At 37.3% G+C, this 16,979-nt stretch overlaps 2 protein-coding genes across 10 annotated transcripts; one reads left to right on the forward strand and one right to left on the reverse strand.

Moving 5' to 3' along the window:
- The first annotated feature begins 3,274 nt into the window (after positions 1 to 3,274).
- LOC106418614 (homeobox-leucine zipper protein HDG11) lies at positions 3,275 to 5,446 on the forward strand. 9 transcript variants are annotated; one of them, XM_022705087.2, is made up of 8 exons: positions 3,275 to 3,519; positions 3,627 to 3,739; positions 3,866 to 3,921; positions 4,005 to 4,098; positions 4,191 to 4,308; positions 4,375 to 4,499; positions 4,645 to 4,833; positions 4,906 to 5,446. In XM_022705087.2, exons 6-8 carry the CDS (start codon positions 4,401 to 4,403, stop codon positions 5,155 to 5,157), a joined length of 540 nt encoding a protein of 179 aa, XP_022560808.1. In that variant the 5' UTR covers positions 3,275 to 3,519; positions 3,627 to 3,739; positions 3,866 to 3,921; positions 4,005 to 4,098; positions 4,191 to 4,308; positions 4,375 to 4,400; the 3' UTR covers positions 5,158 to 5,446. The 9 variants fall into 9 exon arrangements, with proteins under 9 accessions (XP_022560808.1, XP_048614433.1, XP_022560807.1 ...); XM_048758476.1 differs by having other exon boundaries at positions 4,209 to 4,308; XM_022705086.2 differs by having other exon boundaries at positions 3,866 to 4,098.
- A 4,085-nt stretch (positions 5,447 to 9,531) lies between these two features.
- LOC106417140 lies at positions 9,532 to 10,854 on the reverse strand. Its single transcript, XM_013857992.1, has one exon. It carries the CDS (start codon positions 10,852 to 10,854, stop codon positions 9,532 to 9,534), a length of 1,323 nt encoding a protein of 440 aa, XP_013713446.1.
- Positions 10,855 to 16,979: the final 6,125 nt, after the last annotated feature.

Raw genomic sequence — 16,979 nt, forward strand, 5'->3', positions numbered from 1 at the left:
TAGGTCGGTTTACGCTTTTCCTCTTCTGCCCTTAAGCCGTCATAGCATAAAAATGGAGATATTTCATTTTTTTTCGATCTTCGTAATTATCTTCAAAATTTCGTATTAATCCGCGGAAACTTGACATTTATCTTTCCTTGCCAACCAAGCGTAAACCGTCATGCGGCTTACTGCTGTTGGTTAAGAAATCGCAAGTTGGGCCTCGAGTCATGTCTTAGGTCCCTTTGGGCCGTCTTCTGACTCGAAGCGTTTATTACGGCTTCTTTCGATAAAGAACGAACTTTCCACGGTTTTTACCGTAAAGTTTGATCGATGACTTAGAATGGCAGGAAACATGAAATGGGTTCGCTACGGTCTTCGGGAGATAGCATCGAAGGGTACACGAGAATGCATGGACTAATGTCGTATCGACGTTTTGGAAGAGCTTGGTTGCTACGTACAGACCGAGCTTGGCTCGAGCTCGGTCGCTACGTAGCGACCGAGTGGAACAGAACAGATGGTCGGTCGTACGTAGCGACCGGGCTTGGCTCGAGCTCGGTCGCTATGTAGCGACCGAGCGGAACGGATGCTCGGTCGCTACGTAGGGACCGGGCTTGTCTCGAGCTCGGTCGCTATGTAGCAACCGAGCAGAACAGATGCCTGGTCGCTACGTAGCGATCGGGCTTGGCTCGAGCTCGGTCGCTACGGATGCTCGGTCGCTATGTATCGACCGAGCTTTGCTCGAGCTCGGTCGCTACATAACGACCAAGCGGAACGGATGCTCGGTCGCTACGTAGCGAACGAGTGGAACGGATGCTCGGTCGCTACGTAGCGACCGGGCTTGTCTCGAGCTCGGTCGCTATGTAACGACCGAGCGGAACGGACGCTCGGCCGCTACGTAGCGACCGAGCTCGAGCGGAACGGACGATTGGTCGCTACGTAGCGACCGGACAGCGTGCATGTGCGGTAGTTGCGTAATGACCGAGCTTGGTTCGTCCGTGTTCTGATCGTCATACTCGGACCTATCCGTAGCTGGTCTGGGTATGTTTCTGATGGCTTATGTTTGATCTAAATAGAATTCGAATGAAGCTTTATCTCGGGAACATACTTTGCGACGTTTTCTTGACCGAGCATGATTTGTTTCGTAAAAACGTCCATGCCGATTTTTACGGACTTTCATACATTGATTCCGTCGTGACCGATTTTGACCACAACATCTATCTTCGCCTACAGGAAACTATTTAACATCGTTGTGTTCTAAAAATATTGTTGCTCACATCATTTGTCTTCCCTAGATCAACCCCGATCACTATCAAATACTTTGTGTAGAATTTAGGTTCTAAAATATCTATAACCATCAACTGTCTTAACTGAAAATGGTCCCTAAACATCATTGTGTAAAAGCTCAAAGATTGAATTACACATATTGTTCGAAGAAGGGAAATATATTTTCTTTTGCTTCGCCAAGTGACATATATGGCAATAAGAATTGCTTTTATTCTCCTATCGAGTAGTTCCCAAAGCATCTGATATCAAATCAACTCGAGAGATAGAAGCGTGACCAAGCCTGTTGTGCCAAGTTCCAGTATCTACTACTGCATTCACCATCGTTGTATTGTCTTCAACACCGATCACATACATGTTACCAGTTCTTCTACCCTGACCAAATTTTACAGCCTTGGTATGGTCATTTATTTCACACGAAGGATCAAATATCACTCTAGAACCTTGATCAGTCATAAAAAAACTTATACTGATAAGATGCAGGCAAAATTCATGTATAAACAAAACATTTTGTAGAAGTAGATGTTTGTTTAATCGAATGTTGCCAACTCCACTAATCTTGATTAAAGCCTGAGGTGAAGTAACAATCTCAGATACCTGAAATGCAGTCGGAGAAATAGTAGTAATAAAGCTCTTCTGACTGTCATCTTGATCCAAGATGTTGTAAACTTCAGTAAGCGAAGGGAGAGTCTTCTTAATGATTATCTGACGCCTGATCACATCATAGCATTCATTTAACCCTGCCAGAAACTTCACAATCTTAGCACGTTCCGCTTTCTGTTGAAGCTTTGGTGCTTTACCACAAGTACAAGGATCATCAAGTTCTTCACAATTCTCCAAAGTACTCCACAACGTCTTGAGTTTAGTGAAATAATCAGAAAGAGTTAATGAATCTTGACATAAATTCTGAATCATGTGTAAGATTGTAAGTTCAAGGCAAGTTCGTCATAGGAAACCTACTGTGCAGATCAATTCATATATTAGTAGCATCACTCAACCTGAGAATACTACGATATATCTGAGTTGAAACCGAGTTAAGAATCCAAAACTTAACAAGGTTATTGCATATAGACCATATTTGAAAGTTTAAATAGGATTCCGGAGGACGAGGTAACGATCCATCGATAAAACCGATTTTGTTCTTTGCATTTAGAGCTATTTTCATTGCAGCTTCCCAATCATCAAAGTTCGATCCATTGAGTTTGAGAGAAACAAGTTGTAAACCTGGATGATCGGAATTATGCATAAAGAATGGTGAATGAATCGAATCCGTGATATCAACACCCGCGGGAGCTCGGTAGCCTGAAAATCCGGACTAGATGTCGGCGGAGAAACAATCTGAGCATACCGAAGTTTGAAGATGAACAGAAATCTTTGAGAGAGATAAAGATCAAGGTAGATAAAGAACCAACCTGAAAATCACGACTAGTTGCGATCGACGAGGAATCTTCCTCGCAGACACCATCGAAGCTTGAAGATGAACAGAAAACGAGCTTAACCAAGGTAGATCACGCAAAGATCAAGCTCAATTTCAGTTCTTATACCATATTGCATTGAGAGAGATAAAGAAATTTCTTATATAATTATATTCTCTCATTAATCAAATGAACATTTACATGTATACATAGAGTGAGCTGTACACTAAACCACTAAGTCAAATCAACATCTAAACAGGTAAACCGGGTATGTACATCGATCTCGTCTTCTCCTAAAATATGCATATTTTTATGTGAAACGAATTATTCTTTTATGATTTTCTTATACATATTCTCTTGATAATAGAAGTTTTACAAATCTTTTTTTTTCTGTCGGGCAATGTTTCTATCTATATATATATATATATATATATATATATATAAGAGTGTTTTACTCACTCCTGAGACTGCCACATGCGATTCCACGTCACAAAGTCGTCTCCTGACGTTGCGACACGTGTTCCAGAGTTAAACTCAGCGGTTCATTTAAGTTATTTTGGAAACATGTGGGCTTCATTTTTTTTTTGGGCCCTTATTTAGTTACACTTGACCAGCCCGTTGCCGTAACGCACCGTTTTGATATTAGGGTTGAGCCCCTCTTCTCTTCATCTCGGCCATTCGAGATCGTCCCCGACCTGACTTCCGTTGATTCTTCTTCTTCCGAACAATCAGAAGAGTTACCAGTTACAGATCAACTAAGTCCTTCTTAAATTCGTCACCCACGATCCACCTTCAATGCGATCTTCACACATGCAAAGAGGTGGAACTGCGACTATAGAGGGTAAGCTTTCCTACCATGAGAACCATATCCTCATTCTGTTGAGACAAACTAGTAATATTATTTTCATCGAAATGGCTAAAGAAACAATATTTCTTTCTGATTTGAAGACGGAATAATGCTCCTCCACCGTTCAAGTGCGATTGCTCCGTTTTTGGGAGGCCATGAACGTCAGAGGCGGTATTGAACTCATGGAGTGGATAAGCTGCTACTGGATTCACAGGTTTGTTCTGATCCTACGTTTGATTTCATAGCTTGAATTGTTTTTAGTTATATTTTTTTACATTTCCGTTAAGTTGAATTTTATTACCAAGTTTTCCTGATTAGATCTTCACTGACTTCTGTTAAGGTTTAACGTCAGTGAAGGTTCTGAAAATCTGACAGATATGATCTTCATCAGTAATCGTATGTCTATGTCGTTTAGCGTTGTTTGGTTTTCGATTCATCTTCTCTTAGGCGTTAAAACTTGCATTGATTCATGTCATTAGCAAAGTCTTATCTATTTCGAGCCACTGAACCATGATAGCTCATTCAGTTACTCTTATCCCTCATCCAATCAGTGAATCTCCACTTATAAAAAACGTAAGCCTCATCCCTTGAAAATCATTTTCACATTCCAATAGCCATAGAAATTTCTCAGTATAAATTTTTTATATGGATTGGCTCCGACTAAGGTGTTTCGAAAAGGTTAGTGGAGGAGACGGTGGTGGTGGTAGCCAATATCATGACGGCACTGAAACTGATAGGAAGAAGAAATCGTCACACCGCTCAACAGATTCAACGACTTGAATCGTATTTTCTTCTCTCTTTTTTTTTTTCTGATTCAGAAACTCTTATAATGGTTTGAATCTCTTGCAGGAGTTTCAAGGAGTGTGCTCATCCAGATGATAAGCAGAGGAACCAACTTAGCAGAGAATTGGGTTTGGCTCCAAGACAAACCAAGTTTTGTTCCAGAACAGAAGAACAGAAGAACTCAGCTTAAGGTTATGTGTCTTAATCTCTCTCTCTCTCTCTCTCTCTCTCTCTCTCTCTCTCTCTCTCTCTCTCTCTCTCTCTCTCTCTCTCTCTCTCTCTCTTTGTGTGTTTAAAATGTTGTTTGACTAAGATTTGTTGATACTGTTTCTGTAGGCGCAACATGAGAGAGCAGATAACAATGCACTAAAGGCAGAGAACGACAAGATTCGATGTGAGAACAAAGCCATTAGAGAAGCACTCAAGCATGCTATATGCCTTAACTGTGGAGGTCCTCCCGTTAGTGAAGATCCTTACTTCGATGAGCATAAGCTCCGGATCGAAAATGCACATTTTAGAGACGAGGTTTTGTTTATCGATTATGGTTTAATCATTCAAGCCCCCTTCTCATTTCTAAATCTGATCTTTATTGCACAGCTTAAAAGAATGTCAACGGTTGCACCAAATTACATGGGAAGACCAATCTCCTCCCACCTCTCAACGCTACACCCAATGCACATCTCACCGTTGGATCTGTCCATGGCTGGTGCTTCACTGGATTTTGATCTTCTTCCAGGGAGTTATATGCATTATCAGCCTAATAACTTGGCTACTATATCAGACATGGACAAGCCTCTTATGAACGACATTGCTTTGACTGCGATGGAAGAATTGCTTAGGCTTTTTTAATACAAACAAACCTCTCTGGACTACAGCTGATTGTGGCGGCGGCAGAGGCGTTCTCAACTTGATGCTCAGGTTTATATGTTTGCAGAGTTTGACTATGAAACCGGTGGTGGTCAATGCTTCCTCAGTAAGTAAGATGCTCAAATAATAGGCTGTTAGTTCCGATCATGAAAAGCAACAAAATCGTGGACTTTAGATTCTCAATGGTGAATGTATAATAGTATTTAACTTTGGAAGATTATACATAGACTGTCTCAGATTTTTGAAGAATGATACAATCAGTTTATGGTTACATGGTTTGAACCTCTCGCACTAATTATATCTTTGTCCATTAGGCTCATTTGCAGGAAAATCTCTAATCCCTTTTGTTCTATTATTTGTTTTATCAATGTATAGATAAAAGGTCATGGTTATTTTCATGAACTTTAAATGAATTCAGTCATGAGAGCTTGACCATTAAGTATATGGAATAGACTACTAGATTTTGCCTCAAGGTTGTTTTGAATGAATCAATCAAGGACCATTTCTTATGAAAATTGTATTCATCGAAGAACATAAATACATTAATTAATAGCAGTAAGAATTAACTACATGAATCATAAAAAATGTTTTTTTTTTGAATGAATGTTAAATTTATTCATCAAAAAAACCTTTATTACATCATGTGTGAACCTCTGTTTTAACCTTCATATTTTCCTACAAACTTTAAACTACTACGAACTTGTTTAAAGACGAGTGCTAAACCAAAATTGAAGTCCACTTTCCCACCCCTTCACATGCTTCCTTCTCAGTACACTCAGTTTGTTCCTAACTCCCTTCTCTACCAACTTCATAACGGCAGCAATAGGCAACGCCTTCTCATTATGCCTTATCTTATTCCTCGCTCTCCATATAGCAAGTATAGCTGCTTGAAAAGCATAGCGCAAGCAGAATCTCTTCTTTCTTTCCAGTCGCTCATCCAAGATTATGGACATAATGTCCTGCCAGACGTTGGCGTGGTTACTGAGCAAGATACCCTTAGTGAGATGTTCCCAAATTTGAGTAGAGAAACCACACTCGAAGAATAGGTGGTTTCTGGACTCCGGTTCACTTTTGCAGTGAACACAAGTTACATCGATCCCATGATCCCACTTAGATATACGATCCATAGTCGACAATCTGTCTCTAGCCGCAAGCCACGCTACAAAAGCAAACTTTGGAGTTGCTTGAGAGAACCAGATCCCGTAGCCCAATCACATCTCTCCTCATTTGTTCTCATTAATGTCCAAGTTTCAGATGTGGAGAAACTTTGCTTGTAACCTGATCCTTGTCTCCGAACATTCTTGTCTTCTGCTTCATCTCTCAGCTTTTCTTTTGCCGCCGCTAACTCAATCTCAATTTCATTAAGCAACAGCGAACGGTTTCTCCTTCTTCTTCTACTTCTCATAAGTCCTTCTTCCACCGTAGCTTCCCGCTTAATTCCCATATCAACAATGCCCCGTTCACCTAGTACTGAGATTAGAACTCCTCTTTCAGACCAGTTATCAAACCAGAACGAAGTTTGTCTTCCATTGCCCAGTTCTTTCTTATGAAAGCTCCTAGCAATATCCCTCATCTTTATTATCTTTTTCCACATCCAAGAGCCCACTTGTGTTGTCTCACTAATCTCCCAAAAGCTTTTTTGTTTTAACAGGTTACTCTTGATCCATTTTCCCCATAAAGATGTTCCCGAAAGCAATCTCCATATTAGCTTTAAAACATGTATTTTGTTCACCACTCTGAGGTCTCTGATTCCCAACCCACCCTCAGTCTTCACCTGACAGACAGTATACCAGGCAACCTTAGCACCTGTAGTTTTCAGCTCTGGCCCCGTCCAAAGAAAGGCTCCGCATATACTCTCAATCTCTTGAATGCACTTACTAGGGAGGAGGTAAACTGAAGCCCAGAAGTTTACCAAACTCATTATCACTGCTTTTAACAGTTTTAGTCTTCCAGCATAAGAAAGAAATCTGCTCGTCCAAGTGCTGATTCTACCTCTGATGTTCTCAACTAACGGGAAATAGTCTTGCTGCCTCATAGCTTTGGTCATCAACGGTAACCCCAGATAACGTACTGGAAGTTCTCCTTTAGCAAACGGGAAATTTGACAGAATCCTATTCTCATCTTCCTCTACTACACCAGCTAAATACAAAGTGGACTTCTCGATGCTTATCTTCAGACCCGACCACTTCTCAAAGATATCAAACACCGATAGAGCACCCTGAACAGACTCTTTCGACCCTTCCACAAAAACCATCAAGTCGTCCGCAAAACAAAGATGTGTAATATCAAGTGACTTACATCGAGGATGATACTTGAACACCTTTTCTTTTGCTGCTTTATCTATCTTTTTTGAAAGCACATTCATGCATAACACAAATAGATAGGGGGAAAGTGAGCACTCTTGTCGCAGACCTCTAGAACTTTGAAAATATCCAGCCAAATCACCGTTGACTTGCACTGAAAAAGAAGCCGTCGTTATACACAATCTGATCAAACTAATAAACTTCTCCGAGAATCCTAGCGCCTCCAAACTCTTCAATACAAATGACCATTGAACCGAGTCAAATGCCTTTGAGATATCAATCTTCATCACTCCCCTTTGCGTAATAGAGTCTTTGTGATAGTCTTTCACCAGTTCAGAAGCTAGCAGAACATTCTCCATCAATAAACGCCCTTTGATGAAAGCAGATTGATTCTCAGATATTATCTTAGGCAGAACCCTCTTCAGTCTATTTGCCAATATCTTCGAGACCACTTTATACAGCACGTTACAGCTGGCTATAGGCCTAAAATCTTTCATCTCCAACGAATCAACCTTCTTCGGGACTAAAGCTAGTATAGTAGAGTTGACTCCTTTTGGAAGAAAACTATACCTGAAAACTGACTGAACCGCAACAATGAAATCTTGTCCAATCACCGGCCAAGCAACATGAAAGAACTCACATGGATACCCATCCGGCCCTGGAGATTTGTGAGAAGCCATCGAAAATAACACCTTCTTTATTCCCTCTGCAGTGACCTCTACATCCAAGTATCTCCCATCTTCTTCAGAGCATCTATATTGCAGAAGATCTTTTAGCTCATCCACAGTTGCTCCTTGATAGTTATCAGGGGTCTGATTCAAAAACTCCGAGAAATGTCTTTCAGCCTCCATCTTTATATCCTTATGGTTCACAAGCCTATTACCATTTGAGCACCGTATCTCTCTGATAACATTTTGTGATTTACGAGCTCTAATAAAATTATGGAACGTCTTGTTGTTGAGATCACCCACTTCCAATCAATGCAATTTAGCCTTCTGCTTAAGATGTTCTTCTTCTAAACCAGCAACAAACAACCATTTCTCATAAGCTTCAGCTTCCACATGGACATTTTCTTCAGAAGGAGAGACCAAAGTATTCTGATGCTTCTCACACAAAGTACCATATGCTTCTTGAGTCCTCTTCGTTAAATTCCCCAAATCTTCTCTTCCCAGTTCTCTAATTAGAGGTTTTAGATTCTTCAACTTTTTTGAAAACCTAAACATTGCAGACGTTGAATGAAATAGCACCTCAGTCTCCTCCCAATATTCCCTTAATCTTGGAATGAAGTTCGGTAAGCTCCCAATGACATTTACATATTTAAACGGCTTCCTAATTTTCTCCATTGGTGGCAACAACTGAATCTTGCAACGCAAGTGATCAGAACAACCCCCGGCTCAAATGTAGCAAATCCATTTGGGAACCTATTGATCGCATCTCCATTTAGCAATACTCTGTCAAGTTTCTTACAAATAACCCCTTCCCCCGTTTGTTACACCATGTATGAAGCGGACCCTGATATCCCATATCAGACATATTGCAATGAAGAACCATATGTTGGAAGTCTCTCATACCACTTGGAAGCCTACCTAGATTTGAAAAACCAGAACTCTCAACCCCATCCAGAATGTCGTTAAAATCACCCATTAGAACCCAAGCTTTATCTTTGAACATTGGAGAAGAGTGATGATCACAGAGATCCCCCCAAAACTTCTTTCTCTCTTCTACTGCATTACTCGCATAGACAAATGTACAGAAAAATTCTTCCTCATTCAGTAACCCCACCGAGCAGGTAATAAGCTGATCAGACTTAAACACAGGAGTCATACGCACTGACTCTCTCCATAAAAGCCAAATCCTCCCACCCTGACTGTATTCATAGTTCACTGACCAATCACTAAAACTTGAATTTAGAATCTTACCCGCTTTCCCTTCTTTCACCCTCGTTTCTAAAACACACCCGAACATCATCTCACTACCACTGATCCAATCTTTCACTACGGAATGCTTCAACAACTTATTAAATCCGCGCACATTCCAGAAGAACCCAGCCATATTAGTTATTAGGACGAGAAGACCTTTTACTCACAGGATTCTCATCCCGAGCTTTAGCCTTCTGCCCTTTCTTCCTTCCTCTCTGCCCAATAACTTTATTTATCCCTCTACTACGTTCCAACAAAGCATCCTCAATTACATCTTCCTCACAGATCTCTATTTTTTCACCCAAGTTTTCTTCTTCAACCCCCAAATCTTTATTCACTTCCACTATTTCTCCTTCCTCCTCCTCATTAGTACGCAGAACCGTAAACTTTGATGATGAAATTTTAATCTCAGCCACCATTTGTTTAGGAGTACTCGGCTGTGATCGACCAGTTTTCCCTTGAGGAACCTGAAGCCAACTCTCTTCACTTTCATCACCGACTACCTTCTCTCTCTTTTCCAGCTCAACAGACTTTCCTCCAGTAGAAGCCTTTTCACTTTTACCATCTTTCTCTATAATACTTGCCTCCTTGTTCCCAATACTCTCTATCACATCCTTCAAATTTGATTTAGAACTCCCCTCCTGAGCTTTCCCTTTCCCCTTCAAAGCACAAACTTTCTCTCCATGACCCCACTTATCACAATGCTTACACCTTGAAGGAAGCCACGGGTAATGAAAATCCACCATGAAATCCTTCCCCTTACTTGTAAATGTCATCTCCTTCGGTAGAGTTTTCGAGACATCCACTTTCACAAATATCTTCGCAACTTCAAAACTTGTGCAAGCAATTGTCTCTGGATGGAGCTTCAGTGGAATTCGCACAGGACTAGCCAAAAGACTAAGACCCTCCCAGGAGAACATATGCAGTGGGACCTTTGTAAGATGAATCCACATGGGAATAGATTCCTCCTCTTGCTTCTCCTCCTCACTTCTTGGAGTCCATTTCGTTACTATCATCGGGACCCCCACTATATTCCACATACCACGACGGAGAATCTTCTCCCGAGCTTTTGGATCTGATACTTTGAATCTCATCGTCGTATCATCCACCTCATAAACTTCTACCTTCGTTGATAATTCACCATACCTCCAGATTTCGTTTAGAACCATGTGGACTTTTGCGACATGAGGCGCTCGATCCAAAAACTTTCCAATAACAAAATCATCCCATAGCGGAGTCGATTCAGAAATTACCTCCTCCGGGATTTCCACCGTTTGTTTTCCACCTTTATCCAAAATCTCCACATCGTATTTCTTCAACGTTTTCTTATCTTTCGCTATATTGACCCAACTTTGATCCGGTTTCTTCTCAATCTGAACCTTCTCATCCTCCACAGTGTTTACCCCCGGTTCCCCTCCCGGAGACACCGGTAAATCCGGCGGAATCGCCGTCGTCATCGAATCCAAAACCCTACGTCATAATCGCACTCAGAATCGCCTTTTCTCTCTCTTACCAAAACTCATCGTTTGATCATAAAAAATGTTACGCAAATCATAAAATAAAATTAACCTTTAGTTAAATTTTAATATCATATTGTGAATGGTGTTACCCATTTTTTATTTACAAAACCCATTTTACAATATCATAAATTTCATGCTACAATAGAAACTTTGTTCTCATCTATATAAATAAATTAAGGGAAATTGCCAAAAATATTATTTTCAAAGTACCACTTTTCATGTTTACACTAACCACTTTTACCCTCATCATTAATGAAGGATAAAAGACATTTATAACCTTTTGATTAACTTTGACAAAAAAAAACATATGGTTAACTAATTTAAACTTAAAACATCAACTCTAAACCCTAAACCTTCAACTCTAAACCCTAAACCATGAAACATCAACTCTAAACCCTAAACCCCGAAACATCAACTCTAAACCATAAACCCTAAACCTTCAAATCTAAACCCTAAAACATCAACTCTAAACCTTAAACGTAAACTCTAAACCCTAAATCTAAACTTAAAACATCAACTTTAAACCCCAAATCATCAACTCTAAACCCTAAAACATGAAACATCAACTCTAAACCCTAAACCCCGAAACATCAACTCGAAACCCTAAATTCTAAACCTTCAAATCTAAACCCTAAAACTTCAACTCTAAACCCTAAACGTAAACCCTAAACCCTAAACCTTATATTTCTAAAATCTGAATCCTAAACCCAAAAACCCTAAAACCCTAAACCTGCAAATCTAAACCCTAAAACATCAACTCTAAAACCTAAACATAAACCCTAAACCCTAAAACCCTAAACCTTCAAATCTAAACCCTAAAACATCAACTCTAGGGTTTTAGGGTTTAGGGTTTAGAGTTTAGGGTTTAGAGTTGAAGATTTAGGGTTTAGGGTTTAGAGTTGATGTTTTACAATTTAGGGTTAATTTTTTAGGGTCTAGGGTTTAGAGTTTACTTTTTAGGGTTTAGGGTTTAGTGTTGATAGTTTAGGGTTTGTGTTGATGGTTTAGTGTTTAGAGTTGAAGTTTAGGGTTTAGGGTTTAGAGTTGATGTTTTAGGGTTTAGAGTTGAAGGTTTAGGGTTTAGGGTTTAGAGTTGATGTTTCTGGGTTTAGGGTTCGTATTTCAAAAAAAAAGAGGTTTAGGATTGGTGATTTAGGGTTTAGGGATCGTATTTATATAGAAAAATAGGGTTTAGGATTGATGGTTTAGGGTTTAGAGTTGAGTTTTAGGGTTTAGGGTTTGAATTTCGAAATAGTATAATTCGAAAAAAAATTTACAAAATTATTTTTTATTTTTTTAGATTTTTATTTATTTAAATATTTATTTATTATATATATATAAAACAAGGGTTTAATAGTCGTTTACCACTTAATGAAGAAGATATTTTTGAAAATGTCCTTTTAGTGGTGGTAAAAATGAAAAGTAGTAGCATAAAAGTGGTAAACATGTAATTTGCCCATAAATTAAACAAAATATTATAAATATTGAAACTCTTAAAAAACATATTTTAAATATAATATTAAATACAATACAATGTATAATGAATTAATTTATATATATATATAGAAAATAATTTACTAAATTAAATCACTTGAACTTAGCAAAACAAACTAAAATAATTTTATTCAATTAGAAAGAACTACATAATATTCAATTAAAACTGGAAAAATTAAGAAACTAGTAGAAAAATAAAAAATAAAACTAAACTACTTACGTAATAGTAAACAAAGACATAGATTACATATGCATCAAATATATCCCGCTTTACCTTAAACGAATTAAAATATTTGAAACATAATTTTATAGTTATATATTTAAGTGTTAATTTAGAATATAAACAATTAGATTTATACTTTATACTTTCACTATTTTACTCTGTTCTTAAATATTATTTATAGCCTAACATATATCGTAACGAAATGCAATAATGTTGACTCAATTCATTCATACAAATAATAATCATGAGAACCACTAACTTATTCTTAAGAACTTAAAATATAGTAAACCACAATTAACCAATCAATTTTGGATTCAAAATTATCAAAAATCATACAAGGAGAGCACCACGTCGTAATCTATTAATATAGAAACAAACATCGAACTCAAATATAACTAATCTTAACATACATAATCCTTCAACACCCTAACATTCTCAAAAACCATAAACATTATTATATACTTCTCTTATCAAAACTTTACAAAACACACACACAAAGAAAATATAAAATTATATCACCTGTAAAGCACAAAGAAAATTATAAAAAAGCATAAATTATTTTAGGGATGATTTGAAGTTTTGAGTCATATTCGCAAAAAACATTTACTAAGTTAGTTTAATGAAGAATATTATAAAATTAAACATTTGAAACTAAAATAAATATTAAAATATAATGTTATTTATCAAAGAATAGTGAAGGTTACTGTCATTGTAATTCAAAACAAAAATATTTATTATAATGATCACATAATTCTTTCATTATTTGTTTGTTTATAATATTTTTTAATCTATAATAATTTTAAATACTTCATAAATTAATATAAAATAACTTTTATTATAATTTTCCATCCGTACCTTACTTTATTAGTATAGATACGGGTGTGTGTTTCTTATTCAAAACTTAGCACGCTTTGGGTCTCAAATATAGAGTAGAGCTGGTCTCCTAAAATCATTGTATGTTGTTTAAAAAGGCTAAGTTTGGGTGAGAAGAGCAAATAAGATCTTTTTAGAATAATATACAAATAAGTTTTACTCCATTGTCTCATAAAATAAACGTTTCTTGTGAAAGTCTTTTGGTGCCGTTCTTTTTTTTTTTTTACATCAACTTTACGGACTCATACTGACTCTGTAAACCAAACCGGGTGATCTGCATCCATGTGAACGACAAAAGACAGTTGTTTCCGAACACTGCGTGCTAGTCTATCCGCCATTGAGTTTTGAGTCCTTGGTACATAGATGATCTCTGATCGGGAGAAGTTCTCTTTCAGGGTTTTGACATCATCCAAATAATTTGCAAAAGCTGGTCATTCTTCTGGTTCCGAAACCATCTTCACCAATTGAGAACAATCCGTTGCAAACATACACTACAAGAAAACATGAGGTTAACGACGGCGGTATTCCTCGTGAGTTCGTCGTAAAAGAGGCTTTACGAGGAATTAGCGAAGAAACATGTTTCGTCGTTACTCGTTCGTCGTAACGCATATTTCCTCGCCAATTTATCGTAACTTAGCGAGGAAAACATTTCGTCGTAAAGACGAAGTACATCATTTCGTCGTAAAGACGAAGTACATCATTTCATCGTAAAGACCTTGTTTAACCTTGCTCGTCATTTCCTCGTAAACTTTCCACGTAAATAAGTCGTAATTTAGCTACAAATTTATTTCGTTTTTTTATTTTACAATATTTAAAAATATCATTAAAAAAATAATTAAAATTATTTAATTTATTAATAAAATTATAATTTAAAATAAAAATCAATACGAAAATATTTTATATATAAATAAGTTTTGAATTTATAATACAACAACCGAAAAAAAAGAACTAAGGGTCGTTCATTGCCTAGTAGAATTTCTCACTCCTCCTCGCAACATCTGACTCCTTATGTAATGGGGAGTAAGCATGTTCTTTCGAAGGCCCTGCAAAAAAAATTAATTTTTGAAGTTAACAACAACAATATTAACAAATTCTATAATTAACAATTTCTATAAATCTAGCTAAATTCCCTACATTAACCACCTAATCAACACTAATTAACATAAAATCCGTAAACCTATCTAAATTCCCTACACTAACCACCTAATCTATCCTAAACTAATCAAATTAGAGAGGAATTAGAAAGAGTTACCATTGCTACGGAATAGAGAGGAGGTGGAGAGGAAGTTGAGATGAAATGAAAGTGTGAGCGCTCGCGAGTATATATAAGAGATTAGATATCCTCGTAATTTCTTCGTAAATTTACGAGGAATTACAAAGGCCCGCGTTTTGTTTCCTCGTAAAGCCCACCATAAATTACGAGGAAATAGCAAGGCCCGTGTTTTTATTTTACGAGGAAATAGCAAGGCCCACGTTTTCCGGTTACGAGGTCTTAACGACGATTTCTGCTTACGTGGAATTAACGAGTCTCGCGTTCTTTATTTTTAATTTCGTCGTTATTTCTTCCTTATTTTACGAGGAAATTACGAGGATTATGTTTAAATCCCTAAATCTGAAACCCCAAACCCCATCTTTATCTTCTACTTCATATATTCCAAACCCCAAACTCATCTTCCCTTTAACCTCAATCTATTTTTTCCATTCCAAACCCCAAATTCTAAAACCACAAGTCCTTAACTTTAATCTCAATATCTTAATTCTAATACAAACTCTCATTGCCTTACACAAAATCAAATTATGCAAATAGTCTTTCATGATTAAATCCATCAAATCACGTGCATTAAGTCTGAATCAATCTTATTAAAAACAAATACATCAATCGCATACATCGACATTCTCATCACCACTAGAAACATCATCATTTTCATTAAACTCGTCTTCAACAGCTTCGTCTGTGGCATCGTCGGTAAGATCTTCGTACTCATGATTATGCGGATCAATGAGAAGGATGTCATCAATTTCTTGTTCAGGTTCCCCGACTTCATTTATCTGTTCTTCCTGCAATGGTGGTTCTTCTCCATTGATGATTCGTCCTCGAGGTGTAACTTTGATCACGGCTAAGAAATATATTCCCGATTCTCTCATCCGAGGGTATGGAAAGAAGCTAACTTGGTCTGCTTGTGAAGCTAAGATGAAAGGCTCGAATTTGTTGCACTTGCAAAAATAAAGTTGGTGGATTCAAAAATAAAGCTAGGTTGCCGGAAAAAAAAACGTGTTATAACGACAAAGTTGGTGGATTCAAAATTTCCTCGCTAAGTAGACGTAAAATATTTCCTCGTAAAGTACACGCTACATTTACGTCGAGTTTACGAGGAAAGCGTATTTCCTCGTAAAAGCCACGTGACATTACATCGACTTTATGACGAAATGATTTTGTCGTTATTTTACGAGGAAATAGCGTTGATTTTATATTTCTTCGTAAGTTCCTCGTAAAGTCGACGTAAATTTACGAGGATTAGTTTTCCTCGTTAAATTTCCTCGCTAAACTTGGTTTTCTTGTAGTGGTAACCTGAAACTAACGTAGATTCCTCATACATTCCATTGCCCAGAGGAGTGCTTCCATCTCCGCATGAAAAGGAGAGAGACTAGCCTTTACGAACATTGTGATACAGCGAGAGTTCGGCTGATAATGGGCCAGGTCCAAATATTAACAGCTCACATGTGTATACCCTCGAAAAAGCGGGTGTGATGTGACATAACAAAACCTCATGATTGGCCTGAACTTTTTATCTACGTGGACAGTCTCACTGCTCTAGCTCAATCCCTTTTATATATTGGGATTATCTTTCAGTTTCAAAACCAAATTTGGTTCTAATAGTATTTTTAGAGGGATGTATATAATATTTCCATTAATAAAGTATCAAATATTTCCATTAATGTAAGATTTAATTTCACTGATTATTAGCATTAGCAATGAAGATCAGGACCGGCTCTAAAGGTGTACCAAAAATGCTACTGCACAGGGCTTTGGAAAAATATCTAGTATCTAAGGTCCTAGATTTCCAATAAATGTTATTATCTAACACATATACACAAGGGGCTGAAGAAAACATGTAGAGAAAAGTGTCTTTAAAAGTATTTCTCTTACGTGGATTCGTAAAATAATATATTCCAAAGCTATTTATTATTTTCAATCCTCGAAATTTTCAAACATTGCTTCTTTATAATCAAATTTTATTATTTTTATCGTCATTAACAAAATATAATAATTTTACTGGTTTTTTCAAGCACAAGATCTACAAAATTTATGAGTCAGGCCTGATGAAGATAGAAATTAATCTTTTTATAACGATTAAATGATCAAAAATTTTATTGATATAATAGTATTAATTATACTGATTATAGATAATTATACTGATTATCAATATAAAACTTATAGAAAGCATACCACTGAGCAGAACTCAGAGGGTAG

This window comes from Brassica napus, chromosome C5 (assembly GCF_020379485.1).
Source record: "Brassica napus cultivar Da-Ae chromosome C5, Da-Ae, whole genome shotgun sequence".
In the NCBI taxonomy this organism is placed as follows: domain Eukaryota; kingdom Viridiplantae; phylum Streptophyta; class Magnoliopsida; order Brassicales; family Brassicaceae; genus Brassica; species Brassica napus.

What these genes read in the sequence shown, in the direction of transcription:
- LOC106417140 (XM_013857992.1), bottom strand. Translation starts at nt 10,854, where the DNA reads ATGACGACGGCGATTCCGCCGGATTTACCGGTGTCTCCGGGAGGGGAA.
- LOC106418614 (XM_013859348.3), top strand. Translation starts at nt 4,401, where the DNA reads ATGATAAGCAGAGGAACCAACTTAGCAGAGAATTGGGTTTGGCTCCAA. An exon ending in ACAGAAGAACTCAGCTTAAG is followed by an intron (nt 4,500 to 4,644) that starts GTTATGTGTCTT and finishes CTGTTTCTGTAG; the next exon opens with GCGCAACATGAGAGAGCAGA. An exon ending in ATGCACATTTTAGAGACGAG is followed by an intron (nt 4,834 to 4,905) that starts GTTTTGTTTATC and finishes TTTATTGCACAG; the next exon opens with CTTAAAAGAATGTCAACGGT.